Below are 18119 nucleotides of genomic sequence, written 5' to 3' on the forward strand. Positions count from 1 at the left end.
ACCCCCCGTCTGCTCCTGCGCCGAAGACGTAAAAACAATCGGATCCGACTCCCCATTCCAAGCCGGAAGATCCACAATCGGCCGATTCCCTCTCAGCGCTGAGCGCGGCTCAGGCTCAAACTCCGGCCCAAGCCCCTCAGACGACAGCGCCGGCAACGAGGGCAGAATATCCTCATCCGAAAACAGAAACATGCGATTGCGGGCCTGATTCGAAGGAAGAGGCGGTGGCGGGGGAGCGAACGGGCTGCTTTTCCGCGGAGATCGAGAACTGGGTTGCGGGCTGTCGTCGCCGTCATGGCTTAGGCGTCTGCGTTTAGGTGCGTTTTCGGTGGCGGCGGGGTCGACATCGTCGGTGAAGGCGATCGGGGAGGTGTCGAAGTCGGAGGAGAGGATGAAGTGGGAGGAGGGTTTGATGGAGGGAGTGGGAGCGGGGGGTGGCGGGAGAGATAGTGCTGGCGCTGGGTCTGGTCTTCGGGTGGAGGGCTGAGGGGGGTGGTCTTGTGGGTGAGGAGGAGTGGAGGAGAGAAGGTCGATGACCTCGGGCATGGCGTTGTTTTTCTCGGGGGTGGAGTTGAGGATTGATAGTGAAGGAGTGAGAGATGGAGGCGAGGCCGGCACGTGTTGAGTCGCGACGTCACCGCGCGAAATGAGCGCGAGGTCACGTGGTGATATGGGATCGACTTTCTAGAATCGATTGGTGAAGAGAACAAGATAGAATTGACAAGTGACAATTGCTAAAGAATGGGGTATAAGATAAACAATCTACTCAGAGAATTCTCAAAACCATCGCCGCAAGCACCGAGAGCGCAAAGCCCGACAGCGCCAGAATGACCAGGATCTGCTGGAAGCCGCCAAACGGCCGTCGCTCGCTGCCCAGCATCTCGCCGATTTCCTCCTCCAGACTATCGCCCATTGCTGTCAGCGAGAACTCATTTTCCACTCGCTTCTTCGCCGCCGCCGACATGCGATCCAGTTCCGTCTGGTCCATCCCGTACAGAACCTTGTCCATCACTGCCGTCCAGTCGGCGTCCACCTTCGCGTCCCGGAGCCAGCCTGTTTCGCCCTCGACGATCGTCTCCAACGGACCGCCGGTGTTCGATGCCAGGACGGGGATTCCAGCGCGCATCGCCTCCACGGGGACAATGCCGAAATGCTCGTTGATCGGCGTGTAAAGGAGCAGCTTCGACTGTAGGAGTAGCGTATCACGGAATGCGGTCGGCACGGAGAGTAGAAAGAGCACATCGATGGAGTCAGGAATAGACAGGGCCGAAATGACCGTTTTCGACGTCGCCGTCTGCAGCCCCAGACCCGTGGCAAGCTCATCCAGCTCCTTATGATACTGCACATTCTCCTGGACTCGGTTGTCGTAACCGCCTATTCATCCATCAGCCAGGACTCCACAAAACACCACAACCACATTCGGGAAGGCGAAGGAAGAAAAGTAAAACTCACCAGCAATTACCAACCTCGTCCCCCTCCTCTTCTCCCCAAGCCCATGATACGCACGCACCGCCAACGCCATATCCTTCTTCCTCTCGAACCGATTAATACTCAAGAGAATCTTCTTCCCTCCCCACAGCTTCTCATCCCCCTCTCCCTTCTCCCCTACCTCACCACCAGCCCCCGCGGCCGTATCAACACACGGATAAACAACCCTAACATCGCCCAACGACTTCAACCCGAACACATCGCTGACCACACCGCGCGTGAACCTCGAGTTCGCAACGACGCGATCCGACGCACTCAGCGCCCACCCTTCGAACCAGTCGAACGGACACCGATAGAGCACTTTGGCGAGGCGGAGAAGCGAACCGCCCTCATCGCGCCTCGCAAGCAATTGATCCGGAAAATGACAGTAGAAGAGAATGCGCTGCAGACTTGACCCCTGCCCCTGCGCTTGCGCTTCCGCTTGCGAGGGAAGCTGATACCTCGGCCCCAGGACCTTCAAGAACGGCACACAAGCAGGGACCTGGTCGACGATGAAGATCGTATCTCTAGCCTGCGTCTCTTCCTCCTCCGTTGTGCCCTTCCCATCTGATTTATCCCCACTCCGCTTTCCTTTCCTTTTCCTCTCCTCCTCCTCCTCACGTATCTCCCCCAGCACCGAAGCCGTAAGATGCAACTGCCTCATAATCGCCATGAAGACATGGAACCGGCCGGCCAAATGAGCAGGGAAGACGGTATTCCCGCGCACGCGCACATCGAGGGTCCCGTCGCGGGCCTCCTCGAAGCAATGCGAGGTGTCGCGGTGCGAGGTATAGACGGTGACGCGGTGGCCGCGGGACTGCAGGGCGAGGGCGACGTCGATGATGAGGCGCTCGGCGCCGCCGATGCCCAGGTCCGGGTGGATGATGATTACATTGGCGGGGAGACCGGGCATGGCGGATCGGTCAATTGGTGGGTAGGTGGTATTTAGGCGTAGGCGGAAGGTGGAGGGATGGTTGTGGTGCTGGGCATTTCTTTGCTCTGCCGGGCGTTGGGGAGATAATTTGTGGAGCTTGGAGACACGCGGCCGATACGGCGGTACCTAGCTAGCTGGGAGCTGTCGACGTCATGTGATGACGCATCCGCTCTATGGAGGCATGGACTTTTAATGGGATCTGGGTAGATTGATTGCTTTTACTATTGTAAATTTAAAATAAAAGGGAATAATCAGAATCAACCATGTTGTTCATATGTACTCGTCGATCTCTAGAACGGAATCAGACCAAGACTAACTAACATCAACAATTGGTATCCGCAGTATACTCAACGACAAAACCAGAGACCAGAAATTTTGGCTGAAACAAAAAAAAATGCAGGTTCAGAGCAAATGAAAGGGTAGTCGGTAAAAATGTACATACACAAATCATCAGCCAAGGCTAATAATCCACCACGCAGGAAAACAACGAAACAAAAAAACAAAATGTCATAATGCAAAAATCATAATGAGACGGGGCAATGTGCACGGTGAGAATCAAAAAGGTAAAGGTGCAAATACACACAGAGAAAGGTATCAATGAAGCTAAAAGGGGGAATCGACGTCAAATTCATAATACAGGGGAAGAAGCTGAACATCGTGTCTGAGGGAAGGATAAAGGGGGTAAAGTGGAAGGGGGAAGAGAAAGAGTGAGAAAAGGGGAGAAAGGGGAAGAGATGCAACGTAGAAGCCTAGAAGCAGTTCAGAGTGCTCTTCTTCTTCTTCTTGTTAAGGGCGTTCATTCGCTCTTCCAGCTGGGCCCGGGCAGCTTCCGCCTCGCGACGGGCACTTCTCTCCTCTTCCACTGCCTGGAGAGAAAGACGCTGCGAGTTGCGTTCTTTCTTCAGAGTACCCAGCTCCTCCTCCAACTGCCATGCCTTCTTCTTCCAGGCCTCGCAGTCGGATTTGACCTTGTTGCTCTGCGCTTCGAGGTCGCCGAGGGCTTCCTCTAGCGTCGCAGTAAGCTGCTTTTCGGCATAGAGATGCTTCTCGATCGTGCGGATGCGAGCTTCCTGATCCTCAACAACCTGAGTACTGACCAACTCCTTGCTAGTATGCCGCGAGCTCGGGGGTGAAACGCTACCGTTCGTAGCAGCAGCAATAGTGGGAAGAGGCGGTAGTGGGATAGCAGGAGGCGGAGAAGGAAGAGAAGTAGCTGAGGAGCTTTTTCGCAAGTTGGACGTGATAGAGCTGCTGCGATCGTGCGAACTGTCTGAAGTGTTCTTGATTTGAAGCTGGAGATGGGTCAGTCTTGATGCCTCTAAAGTTGATGATTCCATGGCTTACCTCAAGTTGCTCGATCCGCACACGATAGGTCTCAATATCCTTCTCCAGCACGACAATTCTGGCCTTGGCATCCTCCAAAGCTTGCTCGCGCTCTTGCTGGATGACGGAAAGACGGTTGTGGTGCTGATCAAAGCTGCTGGTGATCTGCTCTTCGAGTTCCTCCACAAGGCGGACACTTTTCTCCTTTTCAGCGGTGACCTCGGCAACGAGCGCGTCCTTCTTCTTGACTTGGTCGTCTTTCTTCCGAAGGGTATCTTCGAGGGTGGCAACCAACAGAGCAAGCTCGTTGACCTTTTGTTCCTTGGCGTTGTTGCTCTTGGTGAGCTCCTCCAAACGACTTGAGTCGCCACCCTGAAGTTCCAGCTGCTTGCGAAGATCCTCGTTCGTACCGAGCAGCTCGGCGTACTTGTCGGAGAAGTGCTGCTTCTGAGTCAAGATGTCTTGAATCTGATCGGCAATGTTGTCAGCCGTAACGTCGGAGTTGATGAGTTCGGAGACCATTTTGAGCAACTTGGCGAGTTCGTCGCGCGATTCGGCAATGTCAGTTCTGAGAGTCTTCATGGCCTCGTCGTGTTCCCTGTTCTTCTCCGCCAGTTGCAAATCATACTCCGCTTGTGCGGCGGCGTTAGCCCTTGCTTCGAGTTCGCTTAGCTCTTGTCGGTGAGAGTCCTGCAGGGCATCCAAGTTCGTCTTGTGAGACTCGACAAGAGACCGATGAGAGTCGATCTCACGTTCCAGCTCGGAGATGCGGGTCTGGTGATTTCCAACCTCGGCGTTGTCGTTGTTCTTGGCTGCGAGGAGCTCCTCCAGCTGTTTCTCGGCGGCACTGTGTGCATCCTCCAGCGAGGCGATTCGCGCCACGTGCACGCCGGCAGTTGCCTTGTGCTCTTCAATATCACGTTTGAGGTTCTCCACGACGTCCTCCTGGCGGGCCTTCTCGCTGTCCAGCTCTCTAGCGATGGTCTCCTTCTCCGCGGTGGACGCCTCGTCGGCAGCCGCCCGCTCGGAGCGCATGGCATCGACGTTGGCCAATGCACTATTGAGTTCGGCGAGCGTGGCACTGAGTTGCTGCTCAGAGGACTGCAGAGATTCCACGGCGGTTTGGTGCTTGGTCTTCCACTCGCCCAATTCGCCCTCGAGAAGGCTAATCTTCTGGTACTGTGCCTCGGCACCTGCATCCTGAGCGCGGGCGGCAGCCTCTTGGGTCTTGAGAAGATCCTTCAATTCCTGGATCTCAGCAATGAGCTCTTTCTGTCGAGATTCGTGCGCCTCCTTCAGCTCGTTGATGATGCCTTCCTGCTGCACAACCTGGTCGCGCAGCTGGGATACCAAACCCATGTCCACCGAGGAAGCTCCCCCTTGCAAGCTGGATCGCTCCCGAGTCAGGCCAGAGATGATAGTCGACTTCATCTCCATCTCCTTCTTCACGCTTTGGTTCTCGGCCTCCAGCGACTGAATGCGTTCCATGCGGGTGTACAGTTCATGCATTGCCGAGTCGAGGTGGACTTCGAAGTTCTGCATTTTATCCGGTCGCTGGTCGAATTCCTCGCCCGCAATGTTGCGCAGGGCGGCCAGAGAACGGTGGGCTCGATCCACAGTTGACATGAGACTCTGGCTAGTCTTCCTTCGAATCACTGGCGATTTGGAGAATCCCGGTGTGGTGGGCGGGGAGGCAGACTTGGGCCTCTGGATTTGGGCCTTCAGGGACTCAATGAGATTCAGAGTGTCTTCATGCTCACTCTGCAATTCGGCGTATTTCTGAGTCATGATCGTGACGCCCTCCTGGTGCTCAGAGAGCAGCTGCCGCATGTGCTCGACCTCCTGAGGGCTAGTCGCCGAAGACTGAGTGGGGGAGTCGAGATGGTTCTCTTCAGCATCTGGCTGGGCCTTGGCATTAGATGTATCCTGTGAAGCAGCAGGCTCCCCGACCAAGGATAATTCCGATGAGAGTGACTGCGAGAACGAGTGTTGCGTTCCAGCTGTCGATTCGGGAGCCTTGCTGCTTTCGTCTAAAAAAGACACCGGACGAGATGCGGTAGATGGGGTGACGAGCTGCTGCACGGTCGATGTGCGATGACGAGTTTCGTCGGCAGCGTCCTGCTGCGCCTTCGCCAGCGCCCTGAGGGCCTCTTCGTACTTCGTTTCGAGGAGTTCGTAGTCACTCAGGGTGTTCTCATGCTGCGTACGCAGGTCGAACAGTTCCTGGCTAACGGTGTCGAGCTTATCGGCAACCACGTTCGACTGCGTGGGACTGGGAGTTTGTCTCTTGTTGGTCGTTGCCGTCTCCAGGACCTTCAGATCCTCTCCTGCGGCAGCGGTCTCGGAATCGGCTGCGGCCTCCTCATCGATTTCAGGGATCGGCTCGACCAAACCCTCGTCCGATTCGGGGATGGCGGTCTCGACAGCCTCGGTCAACACGTCAAGCGACGTCGCCCTCTTGCGCGGGTTGTAGGCGCGTTTGACAACTGGGGTGGGCGATTCGGTTACATCCTCCGCGTCGTCCTTGTTTCCGTTGGGCTGGACGTGGTCGAGGTCGTAAAGCAGGTTGTCCAACTTGCCTAGGCTGCGTTGGCGTTCGATGACGTTTTCCAGGCGTTGAACCTCCCGCCCCATCAACTCCATGTCCTGGTCCGCTTCGGCCAGACGCTCTTCCAGCGTGGAAATATAGTCTTCGCAGTTGGCTTCGCTATCACGGGCCCGACTCAGCTCCTTGCGCAGCTCGGACACGACCGCCGCCTGCTTTTCCTCGCCCGATGACTGGCCGTCCAGTCTCGATTCCAACTCGTGAAGGTATGTCTCGGTGCTGGTCTCCCGGTCCAACAGCTTCTGCACGCGGGCCTGGAGTTGCGCATTGACCGTTTCGACGTAGGTGCACTTCGTCTCCCGCTCGAGAAGCGTGCTCTCACTGACCGACAAGGACGATCGAGTGTTCGAAAGGGACGATTCCAGACTCTGGATGGTCTTCTCGTACTCCAAAACCACCTGCTCGACCGACTCGGCGAACGAATGGGATCGTTTCAGTCGCTCGACGGAGCTTTTTCCGACCACGGATGCGACGTCGTCGGGATCCGCATCGGCCGGCTGTTCGGAATCCCTGGCAAGCTCGGCAATCAGTTTGGCGTGACGCTGGCTCAACGCGTTGTAGCTTTCCTGGGAATCCAGCAGCTGGTTCTGAAGATCGATTTCCCTCTCGTTCTGGCGCTCCCCGCGCTCCTGAGGGGCGGCGTTGCGCCGGTCGTGGTCCTCGACATTCCGCAACTGCTGCCGCAAGAAGGCCACCTCCGCCTTCAAACGCTCGATCACCGCGTGCTTATCGCTTTCGTCCGCCATCTGCTGAATCCGGGGTTTACTTTGGATGGCTCGAGCGCGTTGCGCGTACTGCACGGTGTTCAACGTTTCGCTCAGGTGGAACTCGGCAGGCGTCACGCAAGCAATCATGTAGGTGTAGGCGTTTCCACCCAGCGAATCTTGGAGAAGACGGGTAAGCTTCGAGTCGCGATAAGAAACGTGCGAGCCCGCCTGACGGGAGGACAGTTGCGAGATGACCTTGCCCAACGCTGCAAGACCGGCGTTGATGGAAATACCCTCGCGGGCACGCTCTCCCGACGCCCCGGTATTCTTCAATCTCTCGCTACCAGCCAAATCCACAAAGTGAAGTTTACTGTCGACGGTAACCGACGCATCGGCCGGCGAGAAGCCCTCGGCCGGCATCGACATCCGCTTGTCTTTGGGCGTAGCCACTCCATTCGAGGATTTCCGCTGGACGAGGTTCAAACTGAAGACGGCGTGCGAACGAGACGACTTGGCGTTGATAGCGGTCGAGTCGGTCTGTCGAATCGACGAACCAAAGTTCAATGCGCCCAACAGATCCTCAATCGAGTTGATGTTCACCTGGTGCAGTCCGGTCAGGATGATGCGACCCTTTGTATCCTCTCGAATCGTGACGGTGCTGCGATCACTCGCGGGGGTCGAATCGGGCAGGAGAAGGTCTCGTAATTGTTCGTTGTAAATCTGCGCGCCGGTCAGTGAGAACCGCAGCCTCGGAACGATCGCGAAAGCTCCATACCTCCACGTAGGTGGCCTTCAACTGCCAGCTCTTATCAACGCTTTGTCTTCCAAAACTCGAGGCCGAGCCAATGGAGTACCGTGCGGGGGTGCGAAGGCCTGTCGAGCTATTGCGATTGTGTTTCGAGGGACCGTCCAATTTTTCGAAAAGCAGCTGCGCCGCACGCGGGATGATTCCTAGTGCACCCCAGTCGTATTAGCCAACCCGACTCTTGAAAATCCCCGGTATGGAGTCAACCTACCCATCGCCTCCGTTTTGCTCTGTTCATTGGGCCCCGAAGTTCCCATGGTGTAGGACTTTCCGGCGCCCGACTGGCCGTACGCCAGAATGGAGACATTGTAGCCCTGCAGGAACGAATTGACGCTGTCGCTCAGGTACTCCCAGACCCCGTCCTGATCTATCGTCTCGGCGAATACCCGATCGAAAACGAACAACTTGCGGCCCTGAGGGACGTCGACTGCCAAGCTGGTTGGCGTGGTGACGTGGACCATGGATTTTTGGAAACGTTGCGGGATCAGCTCATAGCCCGGGTCGTTGGGCCTCAGAGGCGGTCGGACACGGACGGCTACAGAGATGCGTCAGCACGACATGACGGCGGACGAGATAATCAGGGCGTATCATCGATCGTGCCAGCGGAAATACCCCGTCACCGCGATCGATCTGGAGGCTCGTGGAAAATCGCAGGAAAAGGGGTTGAGAGGTCCAACACGGTGGTCTGCGATGCGGTGTAGGACGCAACGCGGACGAAAAGGTTCGCTCGGGAGGGGGCAGGGGACAGTGAGAAAACACATACCAACTTTGACCGCGGTCTTGCCGTCCTCGTCGGAATGGCGACTTCCTCCGCCTTGTTTGGAGCTCATGCTCAAGCGACTGGTGCTTCTCGGAGTGCGCATGATGGCACTGAAGGGTCGCTGGGGGGCACCCGTAGGCGACGCAGGCGGCGAGCCCGTCATGACCCTTTTATATGATATCTGGCCGCAAACTCAGTTTTGGGCGAAGTGATCGACGTGCCAGTATGGAAATGGACAGGTTATGGTTGGCTAAGGAATGGAGGAGGCAGAGCAAGGCATCAGCGGTGAAATCGGTCAATTATTGTTTTATCGCCGAATTTCTGCTATCGTTGGGCCGGGAAAAATTCGATTTTTTTTTTCTCTCCCTTTTTGTTTGAATTTTTGGCTTTTCTGACTGCGATTTTAGTGGTTTTTTTAGGGGAGTCGCGCGAAGTTGGCGGCCGGCGGCAATCGGCGAGAATGGAGGAATCCCCTATTTTGCAGGGAAGAAAAGATCGCGAGAGGGAAGGAAAGGAAGGTGACTAGAGAATGAGGGAGGATAATTAGAATGAAGGATTAGAGAAAGGAAGGAGGGACGATTAGCGTATAAGGCCGATGCAAGAGGGAAAAGAAAACACGGTGACAGGTCTGGGGAAGCGCCGGCCAGTGACTTACGGACGAGCCGTCGGGACGCAATCAGAGAACTTCTCCTGAAGCGACGGTAGAGTTCATTGGTGGCATCAGAGTTCAAGCGAACCGGAGCAGTTCGAAAGTGGAGGAAACTAAAAAGAGGGGCGCTGCGCCATTGGGATCCAGGAACGCTTCCTTCTTATACTTCCTGCATGGCTGGGAATCCAGGGACGTACAGGCACTTGATCGTACTGGACTTTATTTCCTCACTACTAGAGTTGCTGTCAAATGTCCGAGATCTGAGAGAGCCCAATATTGAGCGGCTTAAAAATAGACGGCCAGGAGACGCAGCATCCACGGTTGTTTGGCGACGCCAGGGGAAATTGGTGCCAGGCCTAGGCCCCGATCGGCATCCCTTCCTATACTTACTTACTCCGGACACTTACTTGCACTACTACTGCGTACTCTTTGTCTGCCAGCTCGACGGACTGGAACTATCGAGCGTTTCTCCTCCGTCGGGAGCACACAATCCATGCACGACGGCTGCCCGCACCGCCGGAACCTTGACCTGCCGTTCCACGGTTCACGGCGGATGAAAGCCAGGGACCGAGCCATTGACGGAGAATTGCATGCAGGCTTCCCATTGGAACCGGTCTCCGTGCCACCGAAACTGCTGTCTGCGTCGGAGAACATCCACGGCCAATCTTTGTCCTGCAGGTCTCTCGTCAAGCCCTACTGTCTGGAATAAACGAGGCAAGGGAGGCAGGAACTGATTCCAAAATAAACTACTGGAGAAACAGCAGTCAGACATGTGGCCTCTTCCTCCCAGGTCCCTCCGACGCCAGTATGAATGGGGAAGCTTGACTGGGATGGTGATACCGCCGGTGCTTCGATTGTCGAGCGGGTCCAGGAGGAACGAGGACTGACATGACACGACCGGTCGACAGCCGAACAGGAGACGAACCGCCCGTACGACGCTGGTTTACAAGTGGCCTGCCTGCCACAGACAATATATGGATTATGGTGAAACAGCAAGCACGGAGGAAATACATGAAGACAATATAATTGCATCGAACCGCTGGAACGTGAGACTGAGGGAAGAACGTGAGTCTCTGGCTGGTTCCTGGCCGCGTCTCCACCCGATCGGGCCAATCAGTTTTGTGTCGGTGGGCATCGCATGATTCTCTCCTATTCCTATGGTTCCTATCGACTACCTCTTCCTCTACCAAATCCAAAGATGAGTCGACCTGTCGATCGCTATCTGCTCGGTCGGCACCTCGTGGCTCAAAAACAGACGGCCAAAAAAAGGGGTTCCTCCAGACATTCCGATCGTAATATTAACGAGCCGTTGGACTGTCCGCCTGTCCCGCCCGTCTTTCGGGGTACACGAGGGCACTAAGACCCGTCCGTCGTCTGTTCGACTATCAAACCTTCTCCAATCCATCCACTGTCTTCCTCGTCATCCATCCCCTGAACCATCCCGAGTACTCGGTTCCAGCCTGAACCACACCGACACCCTCGCCTATAGAGGGGCAACTAAGCGACAATCGCATCCGACGCACACTCGATCGAATCAAAAACTCACACTGGCAGGTCTGGAGATTCGGATGCGTGTCAGACTGACTCGATTGCCGGCCGATCCGTCCAAAACTATCCCCCATGTAGACACTCCCCCGTGGGTGGATCCTGGATGGCACTCCCAGCTCAGCTCAGGGCAGTTAATATCGAGGTCAATCATTCTTCATTTATATATCGCCCCATGGTGTCACAATCGCATGTCGAGTGGACTGTTGTGGGCACTGCACTGGCAGGGCCTAATGGCATTGACAGGCCATTTTCGCTGTACTGCGTACTCCGTGCTCCGTGGACTGGTGGAGTCGTGACCCATACTTCAGCTTCAGCTTCAGTTGTCCGGACGGGACGGCCTCGGAATAGGCCAATGATAGACCCGAAGACACCAAAGCACGGCGACGACACAGTCTCGAATCTAGAACCGCCACAGTAAACGCAGCTGAGCAGAACAACTGTCAAACCGTCATATCCATCTGGGCACAGTATCCGCGTCCACACGTTCTCACACCTCAACCCAAAATCAATAGACAGACAAAACCCCGAATAAATCAATAGTCCCCGGCAAGTAACCGACCACCGGCCGACCAAGTATTCCCCTTAACCAAATAATAAAGAAGCACCAACAAACGGGTAAAAAGAAAAACAGAAAAAGGAGTTCCCGAAGCAAGGACCCCGAAAATAAAGCAACAACCACCACCAACACCAACCCTCGATACCTACACATAACCTAATAAACGCAAGGACGCGGACGCGGACGCGGAAACCCGCCAACCGCCGTTACACAACGAGCCCAAACCCTCGATAGATCCAATAATGCAAACTCTCTTCCGGAGGACATCAGGGAGTTCCCGACCTCCCGGCGACCGCATTTGCAGCCACCAAACGGGAAATATTCCAGACCCTCGGACCAGACAATAGAGCGAAAATAGTCCCAACCCAAACCACCTCTCTGGTAGATTCATCACTCTTCCCATCCCGCACCCACGGCGTCGGGATACAACAAAGGTCAGGCACCACCACCAGTGCCCAAAAAAGAAAAAGAATCTGACCAGTCAACTTACACCTACCGACTAGTTTCCCCCCTGCTCGGACGAAGGAGTGCAAAAGAGCCAATCTGGAATTGGCTTTCGGGGATCGTAGGTGGCGTCTTCCGGACGTAAGGGGGGAGGTCCTGGCTCTGGCTATGATGTAAGATTGCTATCTAGCCACTATGGAGGTGGGCAGGTAGGCAGGGTGGTTGGGTTATGCATGCATATGCATCTTCGTTTGAGGCTCTCTCTCTGGCGTCTGGTATTCTGCATTCTAGGTGTTTTCGGGGATCTAGGTTTTGGCATGCCTACCTGGAATGGATATTACATCAAATGTGTTGATTCGCCTTACGAGATCTAATGTCAGCCTCGGATATGAACATCCACGGCAAGTCCTCAGTTGAGAAAAGGCCATCTAGCATGGCAGCTTCCTCATTCTATGCACTCTCGACAATATGATCCAGAGAGCGGACCGCACGAATCCCAACTCAACCCTCATTCTCTTTATATCAGTCATTCTTTGACCACGTCTATAATTACTATTACATACTATCTATCAGAAGCTCTAAAGCAGTTTCGTCATAGCCACCGATCTCATGGCCTACTCAACCTCGACTACAAATTCACCTCCCCCGTTTACCAAACTCCCGCACTCTGCCTTTCTCGCTGACATTGAAAATAACATCACGTTGCGTCTACTGGAGTTCAATTTCACGCTCCGGGCCCAAGACTTGGTCCAGTATAGGGCGCTATTCTCGACGCTGCCGCTCATCGGCGAAAGAATCTTTCCACCATACTATGTAGCGGGGTTCAGACCAGATGGTTCATTCCAATTCTACCCTCCGTATCAGGTATGTTCTTTGATGTCCCCAGGTGGTGGGGATTTACTTGACCTGGGACCTACCTAAAACTAAAACACTGACAACGAGGTCCTAACGAGGTGCCGCAACCGAACAAACCTCCGCCCGGACAATCGGCAGACCGAATTATTCAGTCTTTTCTCGGCCTTCTCAGCGTCATTTATGATCGACGTATCTTTTTCCATAACATGGAGGAGGTTCGCGATGTGTGTGACATGTGTTGCGACTTTGGCCTGCTGCACGAGGTCTCCGACTACATGAACAACAAGGAGCATTTTCCCGGTGAGAACCAACAGGTGCTGAGTACGATTCATAAAGCGCCCGTGATGAGCATGATCCTAGCAGAGACGTTGCACAACCGGTTTCTATACTCCCAGGCCTTCACTCTGCTGGCAGGGCAGGTCGTGAACGGCGGCCGTCCAAGGTTCCTATCAGGTCACAGCGGTGCGTTGGACAAGGTGAGTGTGGAGACGCGAGAACGATTGTTGGCTGCGTACGATCGGACAATGCGGCGCTTTGAACGGACGGAGCAGCGGTTACGGAAAGTGATGGCAGAGTTTCGTGGGTTGCTGGGCGACTTCGGTGTTGACTCCGGTAACATCGTCTTCGATCGGTTCGCTAGCCTTTGGACCGTGTTCACAAAGAACCTCCACAGAAATCCCAACCTATATCGGATGTGGAGGGAAATCATCCTCGCGGTTGAACAGCACGATGGGTGGAAAAGGAACGCTTCGCCTCAAATGATCATGGAACTAGCGGTCACTAAACGAGAACTCGCCGAATTCCTCCAGAATGCTCTTTGGTATCAGGGTTCCTTCAATTACTTTACTTCCGTGACGCTTGCTGACTACCCATGGTAGCTCAAGTAGCTATTTGTATATGCCGGTCTAGGTTTGTCTAGATTTTTATCATTCTTGATGTACATTTCAAAGGGTTTGGCCTTTGTGTTAGGCAGTATTCATTAGTTATCTAGTTAGTCCCAGCAAGTTACTAGCTTTCTACACTCAGACTTCTGGTGCGAATCAATATTCACCAACAACTTCTCATCTCCCCTCAAGAATATCCATTCTCCTCGAGACTCATTTACAAGTCAGTCTTTTCAGGCAGAGTCAACGGCCCCTTCTTCACCATGATCGTCAAGATCTCATACAGAACATCCGCAGCCGCCCTAATCAGCAGACACATTAGCGAATCCACATCACTTGGCCAGCAGACCAACAACGCCAGAAGCCAGGGGAAAAGAAAAGACATACATGGTAGACAGCTCGGCATTGGTATCGTAAGCAGGCGCGACCTCCACGATATCGGCCCCGATGAGGTTCAATCCGTCCAGGCCACGCACAATGGTCCGCAGCTCGCGCGTCGACCAGCCCCCTGTCTCGGGAGTTCCCGTTGCGGGCGCAACTATTCATACAGTGATTAGATTCACCTTCTTCAGTAATCATCTGGAAGAGGAACTTACAAGCTGGGTCCAGCGTGTCAATGTCAATGGAGAGATAAACAGGGTTCTCCGTGCCGACTCGGTCCCGGATCTTCTGGATGATGCCGTCGGTTCCTTCAGCGTCTTAGCTTTGTGTGTCTATGCTGGGCTGGAGCAGGTTAGGTGGAAGGAAGTACCGATGGTATCAATCTCTCGGGCCTCGACGATCTCGAACCCGCAGTATCCGTCGTTCTCGTAGTCCGAGGGGCCGGAGAGCGTGGTGCGGATTCCCGCGTGGATGTTCGTGTCGTTCTTCAGCAATCCTTCCATGGCGGCGTGGTAGAAGTACGTGCCGTGGTTGATGGAGGCGACTTTGCTGGGCGAGCCGCCGAAGACTTTGGGTTTCCAGGAGTCGCTGTCATTGATTAGTGCTCTGGGTCGGAAATATGGGGTGAATGAGGTAATGGGAGGTCTACAGGTGCGAGTCGAAGTGAATCACAGTCACAGGGCCATACGCCTTGTTGATGCTCCGCAGCAGGGGCAACGTGATGGTGTGGTCTCCGCCGAGGGTGATGATTCGGGGCAGGGTCTTGCCGGCCTTAGAGAGCCCGGGGGAGTGTGCGTCGGTGAGAGGCTTGCGCATGAGCACGCTGTTGTGTCCTTCTTCGATCTGCTGGATGGCCCAGGCGTTGTCGTATCTATTACCCTGTTAGACTGATTGATTGTGCCTAAGCACAAGGTAGGAGGCTTACGAGGTGACTGGGATATCGCCACAATCGAGGATCCTCAGGTCGCTGGTGAACGGGTTCGCTTGGAGCGGGACATTGTATCCTCCGCTGAAGGCGAGTTTTCGTGAGCCTTGATTAAAGAAGGCATGAGCGTGGACTCGAGAAGATGGAACATACTAGAGATTGAGACGGCGAGAACCTTGTCTGATACCGCTTGGTCCGAAGCGAGCACCGGGACGGTAGGAGGTGCCGGTGTCAAATGGAGCGCCTGTCATATTCTGTTAGGATGTGTAGAGTAATGGGCTGGGTGGCATACCGATGAAGGCGATGTCGTATTTCTCGGCTTCGCTAGACAGGCATGGGAAGTAGGGAAGACGGCCGAATGTTGAGATGCCCGAGAAGACAGAGTCGGCCTTTCCCGTTAGCCGCTGATGTCATGCGATAGGAGGAGAAACTCACCTGTGTGCCTCCGTCTCCAGGGAGAGTATTATACCATAGGGACTGGTGTGGTCCGGAGATCGGGGTTTGGAGATTGCTGTGGGCAGATGCGAGAGCAGAGAGGGCAAGCAGGGTAGTTTTAGTCAACATGATGGTCGGTGTGGATTGATGAACCGATAGAGAATGAAGACGATGAAATTGTGTTGATGAAGTCGGGATAGATGGGACAGGCGTATTTATAAGTATCGTAGAAGAATGATTTGGTAGGACCAGCCAGCGTCGTCCCTCCACATCCACCCTGTAATTGAGACATCATCGCTCCAACGAGTTTCTTCATTTGGATGGAGGCGTGCAACCAGACCGACGATGAAGGCTACACTAGTCCAGGCCGATGACGGATCAAAAGGATGATGGTGAAGACGAGAGATACTTACTCCATTGAGGCAACGGATTGAGGAGAAATGCAGCGTCGCCCAAAAAGGAAGGCCGCCGGAGAGACTAAAGAGGCTTATCTTATCTCCTCTTATCTTTTCTCTTATCTTTGTCGTTCTCTCCACTTGATGTCATCTTCTCTCTCTCCAGTAGTCTTTCTCAACCAACAATTCACTCGATCAATGATTTTTCATTCTGCATGCAATCCTCGGAGAAACATATCTATCACTCTGCATCTGGGGTACAGCCAAGCTACACTCCGTCTCCTCTCAGCTTCCTAATTCAGTCACTACAAGGAGACCCAGCACCCCTTACACGCCCACCCGCTCAGAAGCATCCATCCGCAAAAATGCCCGATCAACCTCCTTCTCCCAGTGGCTCCATCCCACAATCGACCACTCCAGCGCCCCCACCAGATACAGCGCGATGCATTGTCCCACCCAAAGGCCCTTGAGTCCCCAGCCATGAAACGCCAACCAGATGCCAAGGGGCAGGGCACCGCCGTAGTAACTGACCAGATTGACCAACGCCCCGACATGCTGACGGCCCATCCCACGCAGACTCCCACCGCAGCTGCCGTTCAAGCCGTCCGCGATCTGGAACAGCGCGACATACGGCAACACGTCGGCGGTGAGACGCACCACGCGCTCGTCGTCGTTGAAGATGCGCGCAAACCGATCCCGCGTCCCCATCAACACGGCCAGAACCACCCCGCCCAGGGCCATGCTCAGCCAGGCCGCCGTATTGGCCGCTCTAGCAGCCCCGCGGGCATTCCGTGCTCCGAGAAGGTTACCCACGCGCGCCGACGTGGCGACGCCTACCCCGAACGGGATCGTGTTGAGCACTTGATCGGCGGTCATGATAACGCTCTGCGCGGCGAGTGGGATAGTTCCTAATCGTCCGGCGGCCAGTGCTACGATCTCGAAGGCCCACCACTCCGTCCCGACGTGGATGACGCCGAGGAAGGCTAGTCGGGCGAAAGGGCCGGCGTGCTGGAGGCATTCGCGCGACCAGCCGCCCCAGCATTCCGCGCCTTGGATGAACCGGGCGTAGAGCACTAGGAGGGCAAATGAGAGCCAGTAGGAGAGGCCTGTGGCGAGGGGGGCGCCCAATAGACCCATCCGGAGGGTGTAACAGCAGAGGTAGTTGAGCAGTCCGTTGAGCGGTGATGTAATCAGGAGGACATAGGTGCCGGGACGCATGATACCTACAGGAGTAAAGGAGGGGAATCAGCGGTGAGTTAGATCAAGGTATGGATGCATTGTCTTACCCTGTGCTTGCAGATACTTTTTCATTAACTCGAAGTAGATGTACCCCAGCCCACCGGGGATCAGGCAGGTCAAAAACCGCGCACTGTCTCTGGAGAGCTGTGGATCCTGGCCGAGAAACAGGAAAACCGGTTCGGAACAGGCCCAGAGAATTGCAATTGGTATGTAGAAGAGGGTGAGCACAAAGAAACCCCGCTGCAGCAGAATGCCTAGGTCGTGCTTGTTCGCGCTGCCTGTGAATGACGAGGATGCAAGAGTGTCGAGAGCGGTTGTTCCTCCGAGGGCAATCATCCAGGCAGTGATCATGGCGAACATCAGGGAGAAGGCCGCGGTGGCGAGGCTCTCGGCGGACGAGCGTCCGACGATGAGGACTGATACGGTTTGTAGGCTGTTTTGAAGAGTGTAGGCCAGGATGACGGGTATGGAGTCTTTCAACAGACGCCAGAACTCCCTGAGATACTCTCTTGCGACAAATTTTCGGGAGACATCACCGTCGTAGTCTTGCTCGTATGTATCATCTGTCGGCTTAGGGATAAGGGACGTGTGCTCATTAGGCTCGTCCGAGCCATCGCGATGAAATCGTTCGTACATCGTAATGAGGAACAGTAGTAAACAGCAACAATGGTTGTGCAAGACTAAACCCCAGATTCATTTACATCTATATACTATTTAACAAATTCAACCTGGACACCTTGGAGACAGCCCGGCATGAGTCCCTGGCTTGCCTGTAGTCTAATCTACATGGCTGCCGCGCATCAGCGAGTCTCCATCTGCATGCCTAAACGGGCACAATGCCTACAGACGTGATACAGATTAAAAAAGCCATGACAAACCGGTCTGCAAGAGATCAAGTAACCGATCGGATCTAATATTCTTATCAGTATGATGCAAGAAATGGAGCCATCTGGGCTTCTCCAAATAGTAACCTAAACGGGAAAGGATCCGTGTTGCGATGAAACAAGAAGATCAGACGGGGTTGGGTCTGTTTGCGTGTCTGTGCCTTGGTCGGCAGTTGGTAATCTGTTTTCGAGACAATGCCTGTTTATTTTGTCTATTAGATATAGGATATATTTCCCTTCTATCGTAGTGATCAATCCACAATTCCAAGAGTGACCGATGTCTCAACCCCACGTGTTGCAGATGACAGCGGCAGCCCTAACTT

At 54.6% G+C, this 18119-nt stretch overlaps 5 protein-coding genes across 5 annotated transcripts; 1 reads left to right on the forward strand and 4 right to left on the reverse strand.

The window, feature by feature from the left end:
* Nucleotides 1–704: 704 nt before the first annotated feature.
* Nucleotides 705–2475, reverse strand: P170DRAFT_513519 (GDP-Man:Man(1)GlcNAc(2)-PP-dolichol alpha-1,3-mannosyltransferase). The gene is made up of 2 exons (XM_024855117.1): nt 1453–2475; nt 705–1374 (listed from the first exon to the last, which is right to left on the reverse strand). Exons 1-2 carry the CDS (start codon nt 2378–2380, stop codon nt 767–769), a joined length of 1536 nt encoding a protein of 511 aa, XP_024699610.1. The 5' UTR covers nt 2381–2475; the 3' UTR covers nt 705–766.
* Nucleotides 2476–2675: 200 nt separating this feature from the next.
* On the reverse strand, nt 2676–9189 carry P170DRAFT_440614 (kinesin family protein). The gene is made up of 5 exons (XM_024850121.1): nt 8605–9189; nt 8053–8376; nt 7812–7987; nt 3746–7756; nt 2676–3693 (listed from the first exon to the last, which is right to left on the reverse strand). Exons 1-5 carry the CDS (start codon nt 8762–8764, stop codon nt 3151–3153), a joined length of 5214 nt encoding a protein of 1737 aa, XP_024699611.1. The 5' UTR covers nt 8765–9189; the 3' UTR covers nt 2676–3150.
* Nucleotides 9190–12407: 3218 nt separating this feature from the next.
* On the forward strand, nt 12408–13562 carry P170DRAFT_513521 (uncharacterized protein; the record flags this gene model as incomplete). The annotated part of the gene is made up of 3 exons (XM_024855118.1): nt 12408–12662; nt 12752–13473; nt 13532–13562. 3 exons carry the CDS (start codon nt 12408–12410, stop codon nt 13560–13562), a joined length of 1008 nt encoding a protein of 335 aa, XP_024699612.1.
* A 49-nt stretch (nt 13563–13611) lies between these two features.
* P170DRAFT_392480 (agmatinase) lies at nt 13612–15653 on the reverse strand. Its single transcript, XM_024845978.1, has 9 exons — nt 15279–15653; nt 15136–15232; nt 14997–15087; nt 14844–14927; nt 14568–14789; nt 14289–14506; nt 14134–14226; nt 13925–14075; nt 13612–13839 (listed from the first exon to the last, which is right to left on the reverse strand). Exons 1-9 carry the CDS (start codon nt 15405–15407, stop codon nt 13755–13757), a joined length of 1170 nt encoding a protein of 389 aa, XP_024699613.1. The 5' UTR covers nt 15408–15653; the 3' UTR covers nt 13612–13754.
* A 347-nt stretch (nt 15654–16000) lies between these two features.
* Nucleotides 16001–17548, reverse strand: P170DRAFT_450460 (MATE family efflux transporter; the record flags this gene model as incomplete). The annotated part of the gene is made up of 2 exons (XM_024851126.1): nt 16001–16896; nt 16960–17548. The coding sequence occupies 2 exons, from the start codon at nt 17546–17548 to the stop codon at nt 16001–16003; spliced, it is 1485 nt and encodes a 494-aa protein (XP_024699614.1).
* Nucleotides 17549–18119: the final 571 nt, after the last annotated feature.

The sequence above is a fragment of the Aspergillus steynii genome (genome assembly GCF_002849105.1).
Source record: "Aspergillus steynii IBT 23096 chromosome Unknown P170scaffold_9, whole genome shotgun sequence".
NCBI lineage: Eukaryota > Fungi > Ascomycota > Eurotiomycetes > Eurotiales > Aspergillaceae > Aspergillus > Aspergillus steynii.